The sequence below is a fragment of the Drosophila takahashii genome, chromosome 3R (assembly GCF_030179915.1).
Source record: "Drosophila takahashii strain IR98-3 E-12201 chromosome 3R, DtakHiC1v2, whole genome shotgun sequence".
Lineage (NCBI taxonomy): Eukaryota > Metazoa > Arthropoda > Insecta > Diptera > Drosophilidae > Drosophila > Drosophila takahashii.
The window spans coordinates 25438287-25453511 of record NC_091681.1 but is presented as its reverse complement, the minus strand read 5'-3'; the positions used below and the strand labels follow the sequence as shown (position 1 = coordinate 25453511).

The following is a 15225-nucleotide window of genomic DNA, read 5'->3' as shown; positions in this document are numbered from 1 at the left end:
CAAACGGTACTGCAAGATTGTGGCCTTGCTAAAGAGAAAGAGAGGCAGACCGTAGAAAGAGAGAGACAGCCAAGAATAGTAAGAAACGTCTGACATGTGAAGAGTACTTGGCTAATTAATCATCATCATTAGCAGACATATACCAATAACAATCGAATGGCAAAAAGAATTCAACGGTGAAAGCCCAAGCCGCTGACGTCAGAGTACAGAAAAGTTAGAAAGAATTCTCGCAAAGAATTCCCGAGCATATGCATTCGAAAATAAAATACTTCACACATGATTCTATCTATCGATATAAACCCGTTTCCATGGGTGACCACGTTGTGGAGTGCGGAATAAACAATAACAACCGACTAACAATATAATAACAGTTTGTGTATAATGGCCATTAGGCCGATTATGCGACCTTGGGGTTTACATACATATGTAGGTGTGGGCGAAAAAACCCAGGGAAAGGTAGTTCTTCAACTAATCCAATGTTGATGACAAAGCCATGAGTGAAATAAATTAGCTATCATCTTGATTTCTGGTTTTTATTATACGGTGATTCATTAATTCGAGTCTATTTCACCAATATCGCTTAAATTGCATTGTAAGTAGGGATCTTTGGTGGCGAATCTTATCACAATTACCGCAGATACAATACGTATACGTAATAAGCACATTCAATACGCCGTGTGGTATTCTACATGTAATCTACATGAAATGTAGCATATCGAAATCCTCAAAGTATGCAATAAAAACATATCAAAATAAGGGATTATTTGGAGTTTCGAATGAAATAAGAATAACTCTTCAAAATAAAAATATTTTGTAGTACTGAACCTGTCACTTCAACAGGTGATAACAGAAGAGATGAAATATACATGACTGCACATGACCTTGGGGGAATTATATAAGCAACAGGGAAAACGCATTTCTCAACGGGTGGCAGAGTAAATCACAAATGTCAAGGTGAAGTGAACTGAATGAGGTAAACAAAAAGGGGAGTCAAACAGTAGAAGTCTGAGAAAAGAGGGGAATACAGAGAAGCGTATTTTTAGCTATTAATAGCATTGAATCAGAGAAGCGGCCAGATTGCCTTTTAAGGCGATAAGAAAAGGGGGAAAAAGAAAGGAAAAATATTTGCGAAAAAGCAAGATGATATATTATTGCGTTTAGTTCAGAAGATAACGTCTTGAATAAGTAGAGGCGCAAAAGATATTTATTGTTTGTAAGATGATTATAATTACTTTTGGTTAGGTAGATAACTTGTGTTGTCTTTTCGATTTCTCAACTGGACTTGTCTAATCTACATTTTAGCTCCCTTCCTTATCATAATAAATTTGGTATAGCTACGAACTTACCCCTCTGGAGTCTCTGAAGAGGATGGCTGCATGGTGTGGATCCAACGTACCATCCCCTCGCAGCCCTCGACCGGCGGCGCCAACTGAAGCACGGCGTTTCTCCAAATCCGCTGAGGCACGACGCATATGAGCACCTTTAATAGAATACGAATTATTATAAGTACAAGTTTTAGATAGTAGAATTCAATTCGTAAAGCTAAACCTAATCGAACAGCAAGTACCGGTAGCATAACCCATCCCAAAACCCTTTACCTTCTTTGACTATGCGATCGTAGATCTTGTAGGTGGCCCCCCAGTCATCCAGAATGCGATTGGGGCGGCTGAGCGTGTTGACATCCAAACTCTTCGATCTGGTGCGGAAGTTCTCCTGCGGATCGTTCTGCGGTGAGGTGCAAACACTCTGGGCGTCGTGGTGCTTTCTTGGCCACAGGTGCATCTTCTTGCCGAAATGCTTTACCAGCTCGTGGATCGAATGGTGGTGATGATGGTGATGGTGGTGCTTTCCGTGCTTGCCATGGCCATCCTTGTGGGGCGACTGCTGCTGCTCCTGCTCGTCGATGCTGAGACTCTTGGCGAAGGACGAGTTGTCGAAGCGTTGGCGATTAAAGGGCCCGTTGCTCACTCCGCTGTCTGTGCTGTTAATCGACTGGCGCGAAGATTCGCCCGGCAAGGGGATATAGTCATCCAGCGAGGTGTGGGCGGCACTCACGCGATGAAAGATCGAGATGGCCGTGGGCCTCTGTTGCTGCTGCTGTCCGCTGGCACCCGTGTGGGTGAAATACTGATGGTCCGCCTGGCTCTCGTAGATGTCGTCGAGATCGTGGGGAAAGTAGCCGCCCCCGCCCACAGGGGCTGTGGGTGGCGGAGAGCCAAAGTCTGGACCTGCACTACGACGCATGCTCTGCAAGTTTTTTTTGTTAAGTTAGTATTAACTTGGCCTTTGAAATAGACGCGGTTTAAAAGATGCAAACCGAACTAACATTCTATAATTTTTTAAATTATTTTTGTGACCAAATATAGGGGTTCTAAAATTGGTTATCGAGTTATCGATCGGTTTGCACCCTTGTCATGAAATTTTTACTCACGCCATAGATCGCCGGACTGTGAGATCGTTCCAGGAAGCTGCGCTTCGAGGAGGGCGTCCGCTTGAGGCTGCCGCTGGTGGGCTGTTGTTGCTGCTGCTGGTGGTAGTGGGCGTGGTGGGTGGGCGAGTTGCGGTAGTGGTGGTTGGCCAGCGACCTTGGGGCATCGGGCACCGCCTGCGGCAGCGAGTGGCGATCGCTCTGCCACTGGGCGTAGGCGCTGCCGGTGACCCCTCCTAGATTCTCACCACCTGCTGATCCTCCTCCGCCGCCCCCCGAGTTATTCGAATTGGAGCTGGAGCTGCTGGAGGAGTCGACGCTGTAGAGGCGACTGCCCTGCGAGGAGGCATCGGCACTGCTGCCGTAGCTCGGGTAAATTTGGCGGGACCAACTCTCGCCGCCGCTCAGCTGTTTTTCCACGGCATGCTGGCGGTACAGGTGCGTGATTCCATGCATTTTTAGGCCGTTGCTTTCACTCTGTTGTCAGGTATGTTTTTTTTTTGTTTGTCTTATTTACTGTTTTATAGTTCTAGTTGTTGTTACACTTTTGCAACGCAGTGTAAAACAATTGTTATTGTTGCACTTGTCAATTTTGGTTAAAGTAAACACTGCGATCCCTTGTCGCCGTCTCTGTCTCGCCTTGTAAAAGTCACATAATAATCCTTCAACTGTAAATAAAAATCACAGCACATCACTCTCTTGCTCTTTTTTTTTTTAGCTCTCGCCCACTATCTATGCACTTGTTCTAGAGCTTTTGCTCTGCATCGCATGTATCTTTCCCTCTCTATCTCTAGCCGTCTCGCTTGCTCCTAGGTTGAACGCACTGAAATTAAGTCAAAGCTGCACACATCGCAGCGTTTTATTTGTTCTTTCTGTTGCTTTTTGTTTGCCACGACGCGTTTGTTTATTTTTAACACTTTTAAACACTTTTTTGTCGCTACATTATTGGCTGTAATCGAACACAAAAAAAAAAAATGAAACAACGTTTGCAGCAACAAATATGAGTGATGAATGCACTTGAGCAAGTTCACCACAACACCCACAATAACAACAGCAAGGCGGAGTCAATGCGCGCATAGCTTTATTTTTATTTATTTCAATTTATTTAATTCTCTGCCTGGCTGTCATTGTTGCGAGAATGTTGCGAAATGCTGTGGGTAAATACCAAAAAAAATGCCTAATCGATCGAAATGATTGCCGCAGAGAACGACTACGACACATGCGTCGCCTGCGCGGACTGCAACCTGCGCTCAGGGTCACTTTTCTAGGCGGGTTCAGCGACCCAGGCGACAAAAGTTATAAAGTTCAATGCTACGAGAGCATAAGAGAAACCTACGATTTTGTCGCTAAAGTTGTTTTAAAAAAAAGTGTTGAAATACCTATTTTCCAGAAAATTGTTTTATATTTGTCCATTTTAGGTTCGATATTTGTTTTAAATATTTAAAAAATGTTATGAATTTCAATGCAGGCTTCCCACTACAAAATGACTGACGAATTTGTCGCCTGTCTGACTTAATCCCCTTCTCCTCTCTCCCTTCTAGACTGCTCTCTTTCTAGGCCTGCAACACTTGCGGTTTTTGTCTGGCTGTCAACCCCTCTTGGGTAATTAAATTATTTTATAATGCAATAAATACGAGTTGCATCTGTTCGAGAAAAGCGCGCTGATAGCTTTATAAATCGTGCACTCTACACACGCACACACCCATGCAAGAGCACTCAAATCGTATGCTTGATTTAAATAAACGGCCTTTATCTTTATCGCCGAGTGTAAAACAAACAACAAATGGAGGAAAGCGAGAGGGGGGCGATGCAGTGGCAGTGGGAGTCGGAGGCGGGGCATTTGAGAAGCGACCCAAAGCAAAGCACAGAAAAATAAAGTTAAGTTCTATTTTTATTATCAACGCAACAATAACAACACGGCCAGCGATTTCAAATGAAGAAAGACGAGGAGAAGGCGCACTGATAAAAACAAATGGGAAAGATGGAAAATATGTAGAAAGGCAAAAGGCACCGATGAATATTGATTAAGTTTTTTAAGTGGCTTTCAGGGGAATATTTCACAATTTTTATCAAATTTAGAGCATTTACATTGGCAGCCGTAGAACAAAGTACGCGAAGAGAGCAGCCGGTTCAATTGAGGTTAAGTCGCCAACTTATTTACCGCCAATCAAATTTGTATAAATAATGCGAAATTCTATATGTACACAGAGATATATTTACATACATATATACGGCCGGCCGCCCACGCACTCACACACGAACACTGATACGCACACAACCGCTCGGCTTAAAATCCAAAAGAAGAATGAGAATGAAAAGAACAAACGGTGCACGTGCTGTCGAACAAGTGCCAAAGCACAGAGAGAGGGCGAGAAAGAGCGAGGCTGCAGGCTAACAGCGCTGTTAGCGATAACAGTGGGGGCTTTGGGGCGTCCTTGAAATCTAGGTACATAAGGGCGAAAAGCGAAAGTGAAAGCATGAATTGAACCATTTCCCCCCAATTCAGTGCAGCCAACACTCGAGCATGTGTAATCCATTAGCAAATGCGGCTGAATTACCATCTGAATTAGTTGAGGGGCATCTCAAGGGCACACACATAACCACATAACCGCATAACTCGTCCATAAATCACTCAAAAGCGAAAGAATTCTCTTGGCAAATGTAGGAAATTTCTACTTGGCTCGAGAGTGCGGAGAAAAAACCCATTAACAGCGCATTTCTGCCATAAGGATCAGAATGCCCTTCAAAGTATGCAATATTTTGAAACGTGATATGCCGAAAATATGGCTGAAAAAAAAACGTCGGTCGAGGGTCAATTTCCTTTCAGAGCTCCCATTTTAGGCCCCCATTTATGACGCATGCGTGTAAAGAAAGTGAAAGTACAAAAGTATATAGAGTATATAGATGGTACATAATACTATACTATATACATATTCACGTCAATGGTGTAGCTAAGGGGTTTGGGATTCACTTGCTGCTTAACCAATAAATGGTTATTGTTTAAAATTGTAGCAAAATTAAACTTATTTTATAAGGAACCCCTATTAGAGTTTAAGCCCCCCCTTGAATAAATATTGCTTACCCCCCTGATTTTCGGCTATGTACCATACAGTAGGTTCCAAAAGTCTATAGGTCCCAAGAATTGCGCATTTAGGTCAAGTGTGTACGCAAAAGAACTTTGATTACGGAGTGCAAAATTATTTTGAAACGCCAAATTATCAGGCAGACCCCCACTAGACAAGCCCTGGCGATAAGGAAATACTATACTACGGTAATATTTTCGGCTGATAAGAGCTGTGTGTTTGTTTGCGTTGGGCCTATCGCAAAGTTGATGTGATTGACAGGCAACCATACATAAATAAAGGCCAAAAAGGTGCAAACAAAATGTTTAAACGCCCATGGGGCGTATGCTTAATTTATCTTTAGTAGCCTCCTGAGTAACTGTAAACAATACTGTGCTGTTTTTTTTTTTTTGTTTCTGCACATCGCAGTTAAGTTTGTGCGAAATTCGGTCATCATTTACCTTGAACGTGATTGGTTATTGGATATGTGTAAATAAGTATCGAGCATTCCCCCGAATCCCCTCTTTATCGCCATGCACTGGTCATGTGGATAACATTCTGACGGATGTGCTAAGGTGTGCGATTTAAGTAGCTTCTTTTTTTCTTTCTGTTTTTTGTGGTTCATATTTTTGTTTTTAGCCTCCTCCAATTTCGCATTTGGCTTTAACTCTGGCTTGTTTTTGTGCTGACTTCTGTTTGCCTGTTTGCGCTGAAAGCTGATAACCCGATGATTCAGCTCCAAAGACAGGAGAATCGGGCGGGACGGAGCTGGAGATTTCAGGGCAAATATTTGAACTTGTCCACGGAATGAAGAGGGGGGAAGTGGAGAAGCATTCCAAATACGAGCAGTTGGATGATATAACCGTTTTAAGGGCAACGTTCTTGATCTTCGTACGTCTGAATTTAAAACGAGAGTGTAGTTTTTGAGTCAGCAGATCGATTTCTAGAACTAGACAATCGCTATTTAATGGTAAGTTTCTATAACGTTCTACATTATAAAGTACTTCCATTAAACAAATAGCTTATAATTTGCTTTCATAATTCGAGTTCCTTTATCCACTTGGCAATCAAGCTAAAGTGCCACTCAAGTAACCCACAATTATCAACCTAATCGATTCATTTCGGTTTGACCTGGGCCAGTTGTCACCTAAAAGTGAATAGAACTGTGGCACGCAGCGGCCTTCAAAAGTGTCGCTGAACCCACTGACTTTGTTAGCTTTTCTTCATTTCACCCCTAGACCATAAATAGATCCTTGGACGAAATGCACACGGGTCACGACCTTCGCCCGAAACTTTGAACTTTCGTTGACTTAGCCGTAAGCCCCTACAGAAACACAAAAACGCCTGACAAATGTCCTTGCAATTTCAGACCTCCCACTTACATACATGAATTTCCAAGAACAAACCCATAAAACTGTCACTAATTTCCACTTGCGAATTACTTGTGCGAATGATGCGTTGCAAGTGCTCGTCCAAGTTTTTGTGGGCGGGCCATATTTACCCCTATTCCCGCCCCTTTTTTGTTGCTGTTTCCGCATCATTAGAGCCGTGCAATTAAACAAATGCAGTGTACGTACATATAGACAACTACAACCGGAAGCGCAGTCACTTGCAACCCGCACGTTTAACAGAACTTTGCACGCCGTTGCCATCCGTTAATTAGTTTTGGGTTGGGAAAAGAAAAGAAACGGAACCGCAGCGCTACGAACGGAACCTTGGGGGGTTGGGAATTTTCCGTTGCATCTTGCCGAATAGAATAGAAAACGTCCTCCAATTACATGTTTTTTTCTTTCTTGGCTAATGCGATTTTGGCATCGCACTTAGTTCGAATGTCTGACTAGGTTCGCATTTCGCTGACAGACAAGTCAAAAGCAAAAAAAAGGAACCTTTATACTACAAATATATTAACTTTTATCTTTTAAAGATAGCTGTAATATTAAAAGTTATTTTCTTTGCGCTGTTTACATTTGCCCAACACATTCCACGTTTAATTAAGTAAAGGATATTTACTTGAAAATACACACTTCTAAGTATACTATCACACTGATAGTAAGTTAATATATTCGTACATACATATCTACTAACTATATACCATATTAGCTCATAATTAAATATTGTTAAAATAAATAAAATAACTAATATAGGATTATCTTGATTATTCTTTATACCGAAAAACATCAATGAAACATAATAGAATGTTTATATTATAATTTGTTTTCCCAATAACAAGAATAATCGCAGGTTTATTAAATTATTATTAAACAGCTCATTAAGAACCGCATACACAATCGATGACTCGCATGACAAATAATTTATTCTCTACCGAAACGAAAATAGTCAAAAGACAAAACATAGTGCATAATTTAAAGCCAAAACAGCCCACATTCTGATCCACATTTCATGAGTCATTCTCGCATAAGAAGCTCCACATAATCGACCACGAAAAGTGGGGTGAAAAAAAGCAAAGAACAAACATCGCCTGGCGAAAAAGACCTTTGACGCCCTCTGCGGATGACTCGACATCCAGTGGCGACTCAACGTTGACTCGACTCACGCGTTTGGCTTATATAACGATTCCAAATATATAATATATATTGAATGGACGTGGTCATACGGATAGGTATGCATATAGAGCTTCCCCAGTGGCCGGTGTTTACATTTACCGTGTGCAATCGCTCGCAGCCGGTGAAATTTGCAAATGTAATGAGCCGGCAGTCGAGTCAAGATTTCCTCGCAGCAACAAGTGCAGTTCATACACAAGGGCACACACTCCTACTCAATCACGGAGAAAAATGCATCTAAATTATTAAAAATATTTTAAAGATTGTTAAGAAAAGAACCAATTTCAGAAAAATTACTTTAATGGACTATTTCTTAGGTCGAAGCCAAAGAAAAGAAACAAATCATATAAAATCATAATAAAAGATTTACCAAAAATTGTAAAACGAAATATATGAAAATATATCTTGAGCAGACAGAAACATTTTGTTAACGCCGATTAAATATTTGTATATTCAGGTGTTCTTTATACTCAAATATATAATTTTTTAAGGTTTTTAAATGAGCTAACGCCGATCTCGACAATTTTAAAATATATGCTCTAGAATATAATATTGAGATAAGTATTCTGGTCCAAGATATTGCTGTTTTTTCAGCGGTGTACATTTACTTTGACTTGAATTCAATTAATGAGTGCACCGCTGTTGCGTTTTCAGCTAGCTGGCTTTTTGTTTGCAGTTCTAATGGAGTCGGACATCTGAATCACATTTGCAGCTCTTTGCATAACCAACCGGTGAAGTAGCCCCCTCAGCGAATGGAAAGTGGAAAGGGGCCAACGACGGGGGCTCGACTTGGGTTTTCCGCGCAATTGAATCTATATTATCTGGTGATCTTTAACCCAACGCTGGCATTGAGTGTTGCTCAACGAACGAATATGTATATATGTAGACTGGTTTCTGGCCAGATTATATATATTACTTCGTTATCTCCTTGCGCACTTTCTTTTGTGTTTATTTGGGCTTTCAAGGGACCATAACAAATGAGATTCACGCGCCCCAAAGCCAAATAATTGTGTTCTATCGGCAGTTGCTGACGTCACAAGAAGTCGATTTATCAAAACAAGTCACGAAAGTAGAAGCGTAAAAGAAGTTGAAAAGGAAAAGAAAAAGAACTAGCAACGAAGAATAGATTGGGAAAGTCTTTAAACTATGGGTTAATTATATACCATAGTGGTCTTTGTGAATATGCCAATTAAATTATAAATAGAAGTGGATACTACTAGATAATGGTTTTTTTGTATCTATTCTGAAACTAATTTTGTAAGAACCTAAAAACCACTTTATGGTTTTATTGATATTTTCTGTTTGCCACATTGTAGACAATGTAGACAAGTTTGCGTATCACCAGGCAATTATTAAGTGTAATTATTACAAAGCAAACTGAGGGGAATGTCAAGTTATAAGGTTTTTATCTTGCGAGACCTTTTACCTTCCCCCCTCCCTTCGGCACTCTTCTCCGTCCTTGACAATGTGTTATTTATTAGCTCCCACTCGCTGACGTCAATGGAAATGGGATGTGGGCTTGGACTTGGACTTGGAAAATCATGCAAATGAGTGGGCACGAGTCTCGGGATCGTATATTTTGGCAGGTTGTGCGGCGGTGCTAATTAGATTTTACGAGCCTATTTTGTGGCTTAGGGCGTGTCGGTGGTCGCCATTGAACTTAACTCTTGGCATCTGGCTAAGATGCGGTTTAAAAGATTGCAGAGGACTAGAAAACAACGAAGATTACAGAACATTCCTTTTGAGTGAGCCAAGAACAATGGCAGGAATAATACAAAATAAGTGAGGGAAAAATGTAGGTGGAGGGAGATGGAATACAGACAATTGTCGGAGACAGTGAATGAAAAATGGAAATGTTAATGTCAAGCTTAATGAAAAAGCCTGCCTGGACGCCAGGAAAATGCCTTCTACGCACGCAATTCAAATGGAAAGCATAGAAGGCATAAATTAATGGCGGTTGTTGTGTATCCTGCATGATATATTAAAAATAGCATGATAGTCCTACCAGCTGTTTAATATTCTCAAGTAAAATATCCCATACAGATCTTGGCAATGTCCCAAGAAATACTTAAATAATTTTTAACGCTCCTGTCAATTCGTTGAACCTTGATTTCGCAAAACAAACAGTTTTACAACTTCCGCAAGCGAAAACATAAAAAATTCACAATTAGCAAAATTAACAATTATCATCCTCTCAGCCCGCAAAGCCTCCTCAGAAAAACATTATTAATTGCTCACAGGTTCTCAACAGATCTTACAACGAATTAATTTGTTGACTGTAGGAAAGTACACTTGGATATATCGTACGTGTACCCACCCATCTATATGTGGGTATATATCTACATATATATCCATTCGAGTGTGTGCATATCTAGCGGTGCAAACGATGAACAAACAGTTGAATTGCTATTCTTGTTTTGTTATCAACGGGTGAAGCAAAGTCTTACGATTTCTGTATAGTGGCGATATATAAAAACCGAGTGTGTGCACTGGGTAAATATAAACTATATATTCCACATTCTGTGTGTGCATAAGATGCAGTCATTTATGGGGGGAGTACGAGGACTAGGGACTGCAAGTTGTTTACCCACTCAAGTGCGCCGCGAATTTGAGCATTTGCTGTTGACCAACTGATGTTCATCATATCTCGATGGCAATCGAAAGCTGTTTGATTTGCCACCTCCCTCTGGACTGTCAGTCAAGGTCACTCCTTTTCCCGATTTTATCAGGGGAATACTATATAAATTTCTAGTGGACTGTCGACCCATAGTGGACAGTCAATCGTGCATGCTAATTATCGGCTTTTAAAGTGGGTGTGTTTGACTTTTAGCCACACTCATATTTGATTTATATATACAGATATATATCCACACATCAGTATTCAAATCTATATGTATCCCCCCACTCATATAAATCACAATAAAGAGCTGCGTGCTAAAAACCGTAAATTGCACTGGAAATTTGTATTTTAAATTAGCGACTTGCAAACAGCAAACAAAGAAAAGGAGCAAAAAACAAGAATAAGTCACGTTTTAGGGCCTTATATTAATATCAAGTACGGGAGATTTATTGTCAGTTCTGTTAAATATAGTTCTTTTTGATTTTCACAATTTTTCAATAATTGGTGTAAACTTTTCCAGTAAACAATTTATTGAACAATGTTCTAAAGAGGTTTTATAATGACAGGTATATGTTTTATTTCAACCTTTTAAACACTGACCCATTTTCAAGTTTATTTTTAGCTAAATTCTTAAAACTTTCTGACTCACCAATGAAAAAAAAAAAAAACAATAAATCAAAAAGAAAAGGAGCGACAACAAAGAAAGTCTTTTTTAAAGTCTTACATTGGTTTCAAGATTTATTTTCTTTATCATTTCTCAAAATCCGTGTATTTTGATATTCTTTACTGATCGTCTAATATAATTACAGAGGTATTTTCAAAACTTATATATTTTTTTATTTTTATAAAAATTAAAAAAGAAACCCTTTTATTTTGCAAGTTCTTCCTTACCAGTTTCTACTGTACATGTCACAAGCTGCACATTTAGCTCGTTTACTTGATAATGGGGCGCTTGGTTGGTCCAAAGATGCCTTTATTGTCCATATGATACAGGATTAAGTGACAGAAAACAGTTCAAGGACAATCGCTGCCGCGTGTGTGAGTCGGAATATACTTGTACATATATATTTATTCATGGGCGTGGTCTGGAGCTGACGTGCGACATCCAACGGAGTGGCAGAGGTCGTTCCGCGGGACTTAACAAGCTGGCCAGGGAAACGGCAACGAGTCCAAGACGACGACGACCAAGAGGAGACCGCCTGGGGATCTCATTAAGTTCGCTGGCGTGAACTCAATTAACGGAGAGAAATGTCCTCGAATTACCAAGAATATTTAGTCGCACTAATGGCGAAATAGGAGCGGTTTTAAACAATTAAGAGGAAAGTTAATTGCGCAAAAGAGGATGTCTTGAATTTTAAATTATTTTATTATTTGTAAATGTATCTTTATAAAAATGGATAGTTTTTAAGTTTTCAGTGGATAAAAAGAAAACTTTTTTGCATTTTAATTAACAACTGTTTCCTGAATTTCCAAAAATATATTTCCTATATTGCTAGCTTTTCCAGTAACTTGGCATTAGAAATAAACACCGGTTTCAAGTTCAATGCCAGTTCAGGCATAATCTGGAATTCTGGGACACCCTGTATGCTAAGTGCACTATAAAATTTATGCGGCAACAACAAGAGCAGACAACAGCAATCGCAACGTGTTGTAATTAAGGCAACACAGCATGAACAACAATAAGACACAACGATCATCAGACAGGGAGGCAATATGAAATATTTATGTTGTTGTGGGCCGAGATTGCAATTAAACAGCTTGGAAGAAAACAAAAACAAATCGAAATAAACAGAAATTTAATTGCCGTTTAAAGTAAGTTCCTCGTCTTGACCCAATTCTCAGGCGACCGACCCCACAGTTAAAATGCAAACATCCAAAACAAGCTTCTAAAGTTAAGATCTAATCTACAAGTACAAATCGGGAAAAACGTATTTAAGATTTCTGTTACAATATGGAAAAGTTTAGTCATGATTATTGAGCAAGAAATATGCCTTTGAGAATATCGAAAAGATGCATCTGGATCATACGTATAGATAACATTCGTTGGATTACGTAAATGTTTGGAACTTTCTAGAAGTTCACTGAACTAGTCCACAAAAAATAAACAGCTTTTACCATAAAGATTAGTTTATTTTTGAAACAGGTTGTGAATAGATATGGATTTTTGTATATCCATGCCGCTGATTACATTATTAGTTGCATTCTACGCAGTTGAAAATATACAAATCTTGTTTGTTTTTAGTTATTTAATATTCCAAAAAAGTTTCCACAAATCGTATTTCGCAAATGTGGAAACACGAACAAAATATAAGGGCATTTATAAAGCCAAATTTTGATACCAAATAAAATATTGTGGGATTGCTGGAATATTAGGTATATATATAATTTACCACAGTTTGTATTTACCCTGGTTTTAAATAAAAAAAAATACTATCGAATGTAAAAATAAACAATCTTTTGAAAAAGCCCCTCTAAAAGTGAATTACAGATAATTCCAAACCAAATAATGCTGAGATTACATGATCGTAAAAGTTTTACGACCCACAGAGTTGGTTTACATGAATATTCTTGAGTCTCTTTCGCACTCCCATCGCATGGGCAAAGCTCTTAGCACCTCAGCTACCCCGATCCCTAGGCATTATCCGCATAAATCTAGGGAATGGAGAAAAACAAAATGTATCTCAAAGTAAGCCTGAAGGCTGTCTTGTGTCTTGTTTGGAGGCTTTTGCGTCGCACGCAAAAATCAAATAAAATTACGAAAAAATTCCATATTGCTCTCTTTCTCTCCAAGAGTGCGAAATGTTCTCTTTTCTCAAGTGGTGGTTGGCCAAAAACAAAAAAAAAATACAAAAATACAAGGGGAAAAAACAAAAATAAAGCGCAGCGAGTATATTTTTGCTGCGCAATTTCTTCTTTGCCGTGTTTTCATTTCTTCGTTTTCGGCCGATTCCCCTTTTTCCAGAAATCCGAGTGAAAAGAGTAGCTTCCCACATGCTGCTGTTGTTGTTTATCTTGTTTTGAGCCGGCTGCCCTGAAATTTAATTTCATTTATAGGCCCCCTTCCCTCCATCCGCATAAACAAAAACCATAAAAAAAAGGGTCGAGAAAACTTGCAAAACATTTGATGCCGTGCATAAATTTCAATTAGATTAGCTGCAAAACATATTCATTCAGAGCATTTCAAGTTTTTCGATTATACATCTTTGGGGTGTGTTTTTCTCTATTTGTTTACCCCTCGCCCAAACTACATAATATCTCGGCAAACAGATTGTTTATGCCTCATAAATGGCTTGTGAAGGAAACCGAATCTGAAACTGACCTATTCCAAGTGGATTTCAATTGCTGTTTCAGTTCTATTGAGACTGATTGTGGAAAGCTTAGAAGCTCTGCGAGGTTATCAATTTCTATAACTACATTATATGTGGGTTATCGCGGGAAATCCGGGTGCACATCTGTGATCGCATCCGAATCAAGCCAAAAATAAACTTTTGTTCTTTTTATGAATTTACTGCATTCGCATTTGATTATTGACCATAAAAAGAATTTGGGATGTATTTATAAACACCGAATGAGAAACACCGAAGAACACAAAAGAAAGGCGAAAGAAGGGAGCAAAGATCAGGCAAACACACCTGCAGAGCCCGTTTCCAGATCATTTGACTTTATCCAATTTTTTAATCATGGTTTATTATGCAAAACAAACCCCACAAAATGCCGCACAGAAACAGTCTTTTTTTCCGGCTCATCAAAATATCATCCTCTGCTTACGTCACAACAGCAAAACAGCAGCCGATTGGCGCCCCTTGGCTATAAATCAAATCCCATCATTCCCACTTTTCAGTTATTTAAATAAACTTTAGCGAGAAGGAAAGAACCGAAAAGTTGTGCGACTAGTAAACAAAATTCTAAATCAAATCAATTCACGGGAAACAGAAATTATTTCGCCGGTTAGCAAACAGTTAGCTTTAAAAGTTTTGAAACAAATATCACAGCTGGAATTTTGGATTTATTTCAGAATTATTTGAAGTAAGTTTGATAGATATTTTAGAATATCTTGACATTAAAGGACATAAATGTCAACACATTTTTTTGTGGAAAATATATGCCTTTGTCTTTCACAGAAATGTTTTCACTCTTCTCTCACCCACTGTTTTTGTGTATTTAAATCTATTTTATTTATAAGATTCAGTCACATGGCATGGGTTATTTTTCCCTGCTGCTTGACGAACTGAAATTATTTTATCTGTTTAATTTTTATGGCAATTACACGTCCTTGGTCGCTTGTTTAAATTAAATTTTAACTTATGCAAATGTTTCTCGGATTTTGTTGTGTGTTCGTGTTTTTTGTAATTTTTTTCTTATTATCTTGTTAATTAGCGAGACGGTTTATCAACTCGTTTATGTGGGCATTTAGTTAATCTGCATTGCTTACAGCGTCTTATATATAAGTCACTTGCTTTAATTGTCGCTATAAATATTTCATAATTCTTATCGAAGTTTTCCCCCGATTTAAAATTTTATTCAAGAATTCGAAACGTAATTTCCACGCACATT

General features: G+C 39.1%; 1 protein-coding gene across 8 annotated transcripts in view; it reads right to left on the bottom strand.

Moving 5' to 3' along the window:
• SNF4Agamma (SNF4/AMP-activated protein kinase gamma subunit) overlaps positions 1-15225 on the bottom strand; it is a 67930-nt gene that overhangs the window by 13102 nt on the left and 39603 nt on the right. For 3 of the 8 annotated variants that reach the window (XM_070216739.1, XM_017148116.3, XM_017148121.3), the window contains one exon: positions 1347-1480. In XM_070216739.1, the coding sequence (XP_070072840.1) occupies positions 1347-1480 (134 nt within the window). The other 5 variants (XM_070216740.1, XM_017148119.3, XM_017148118.3 and 2 more) reach the window with 4 other exon arrangements.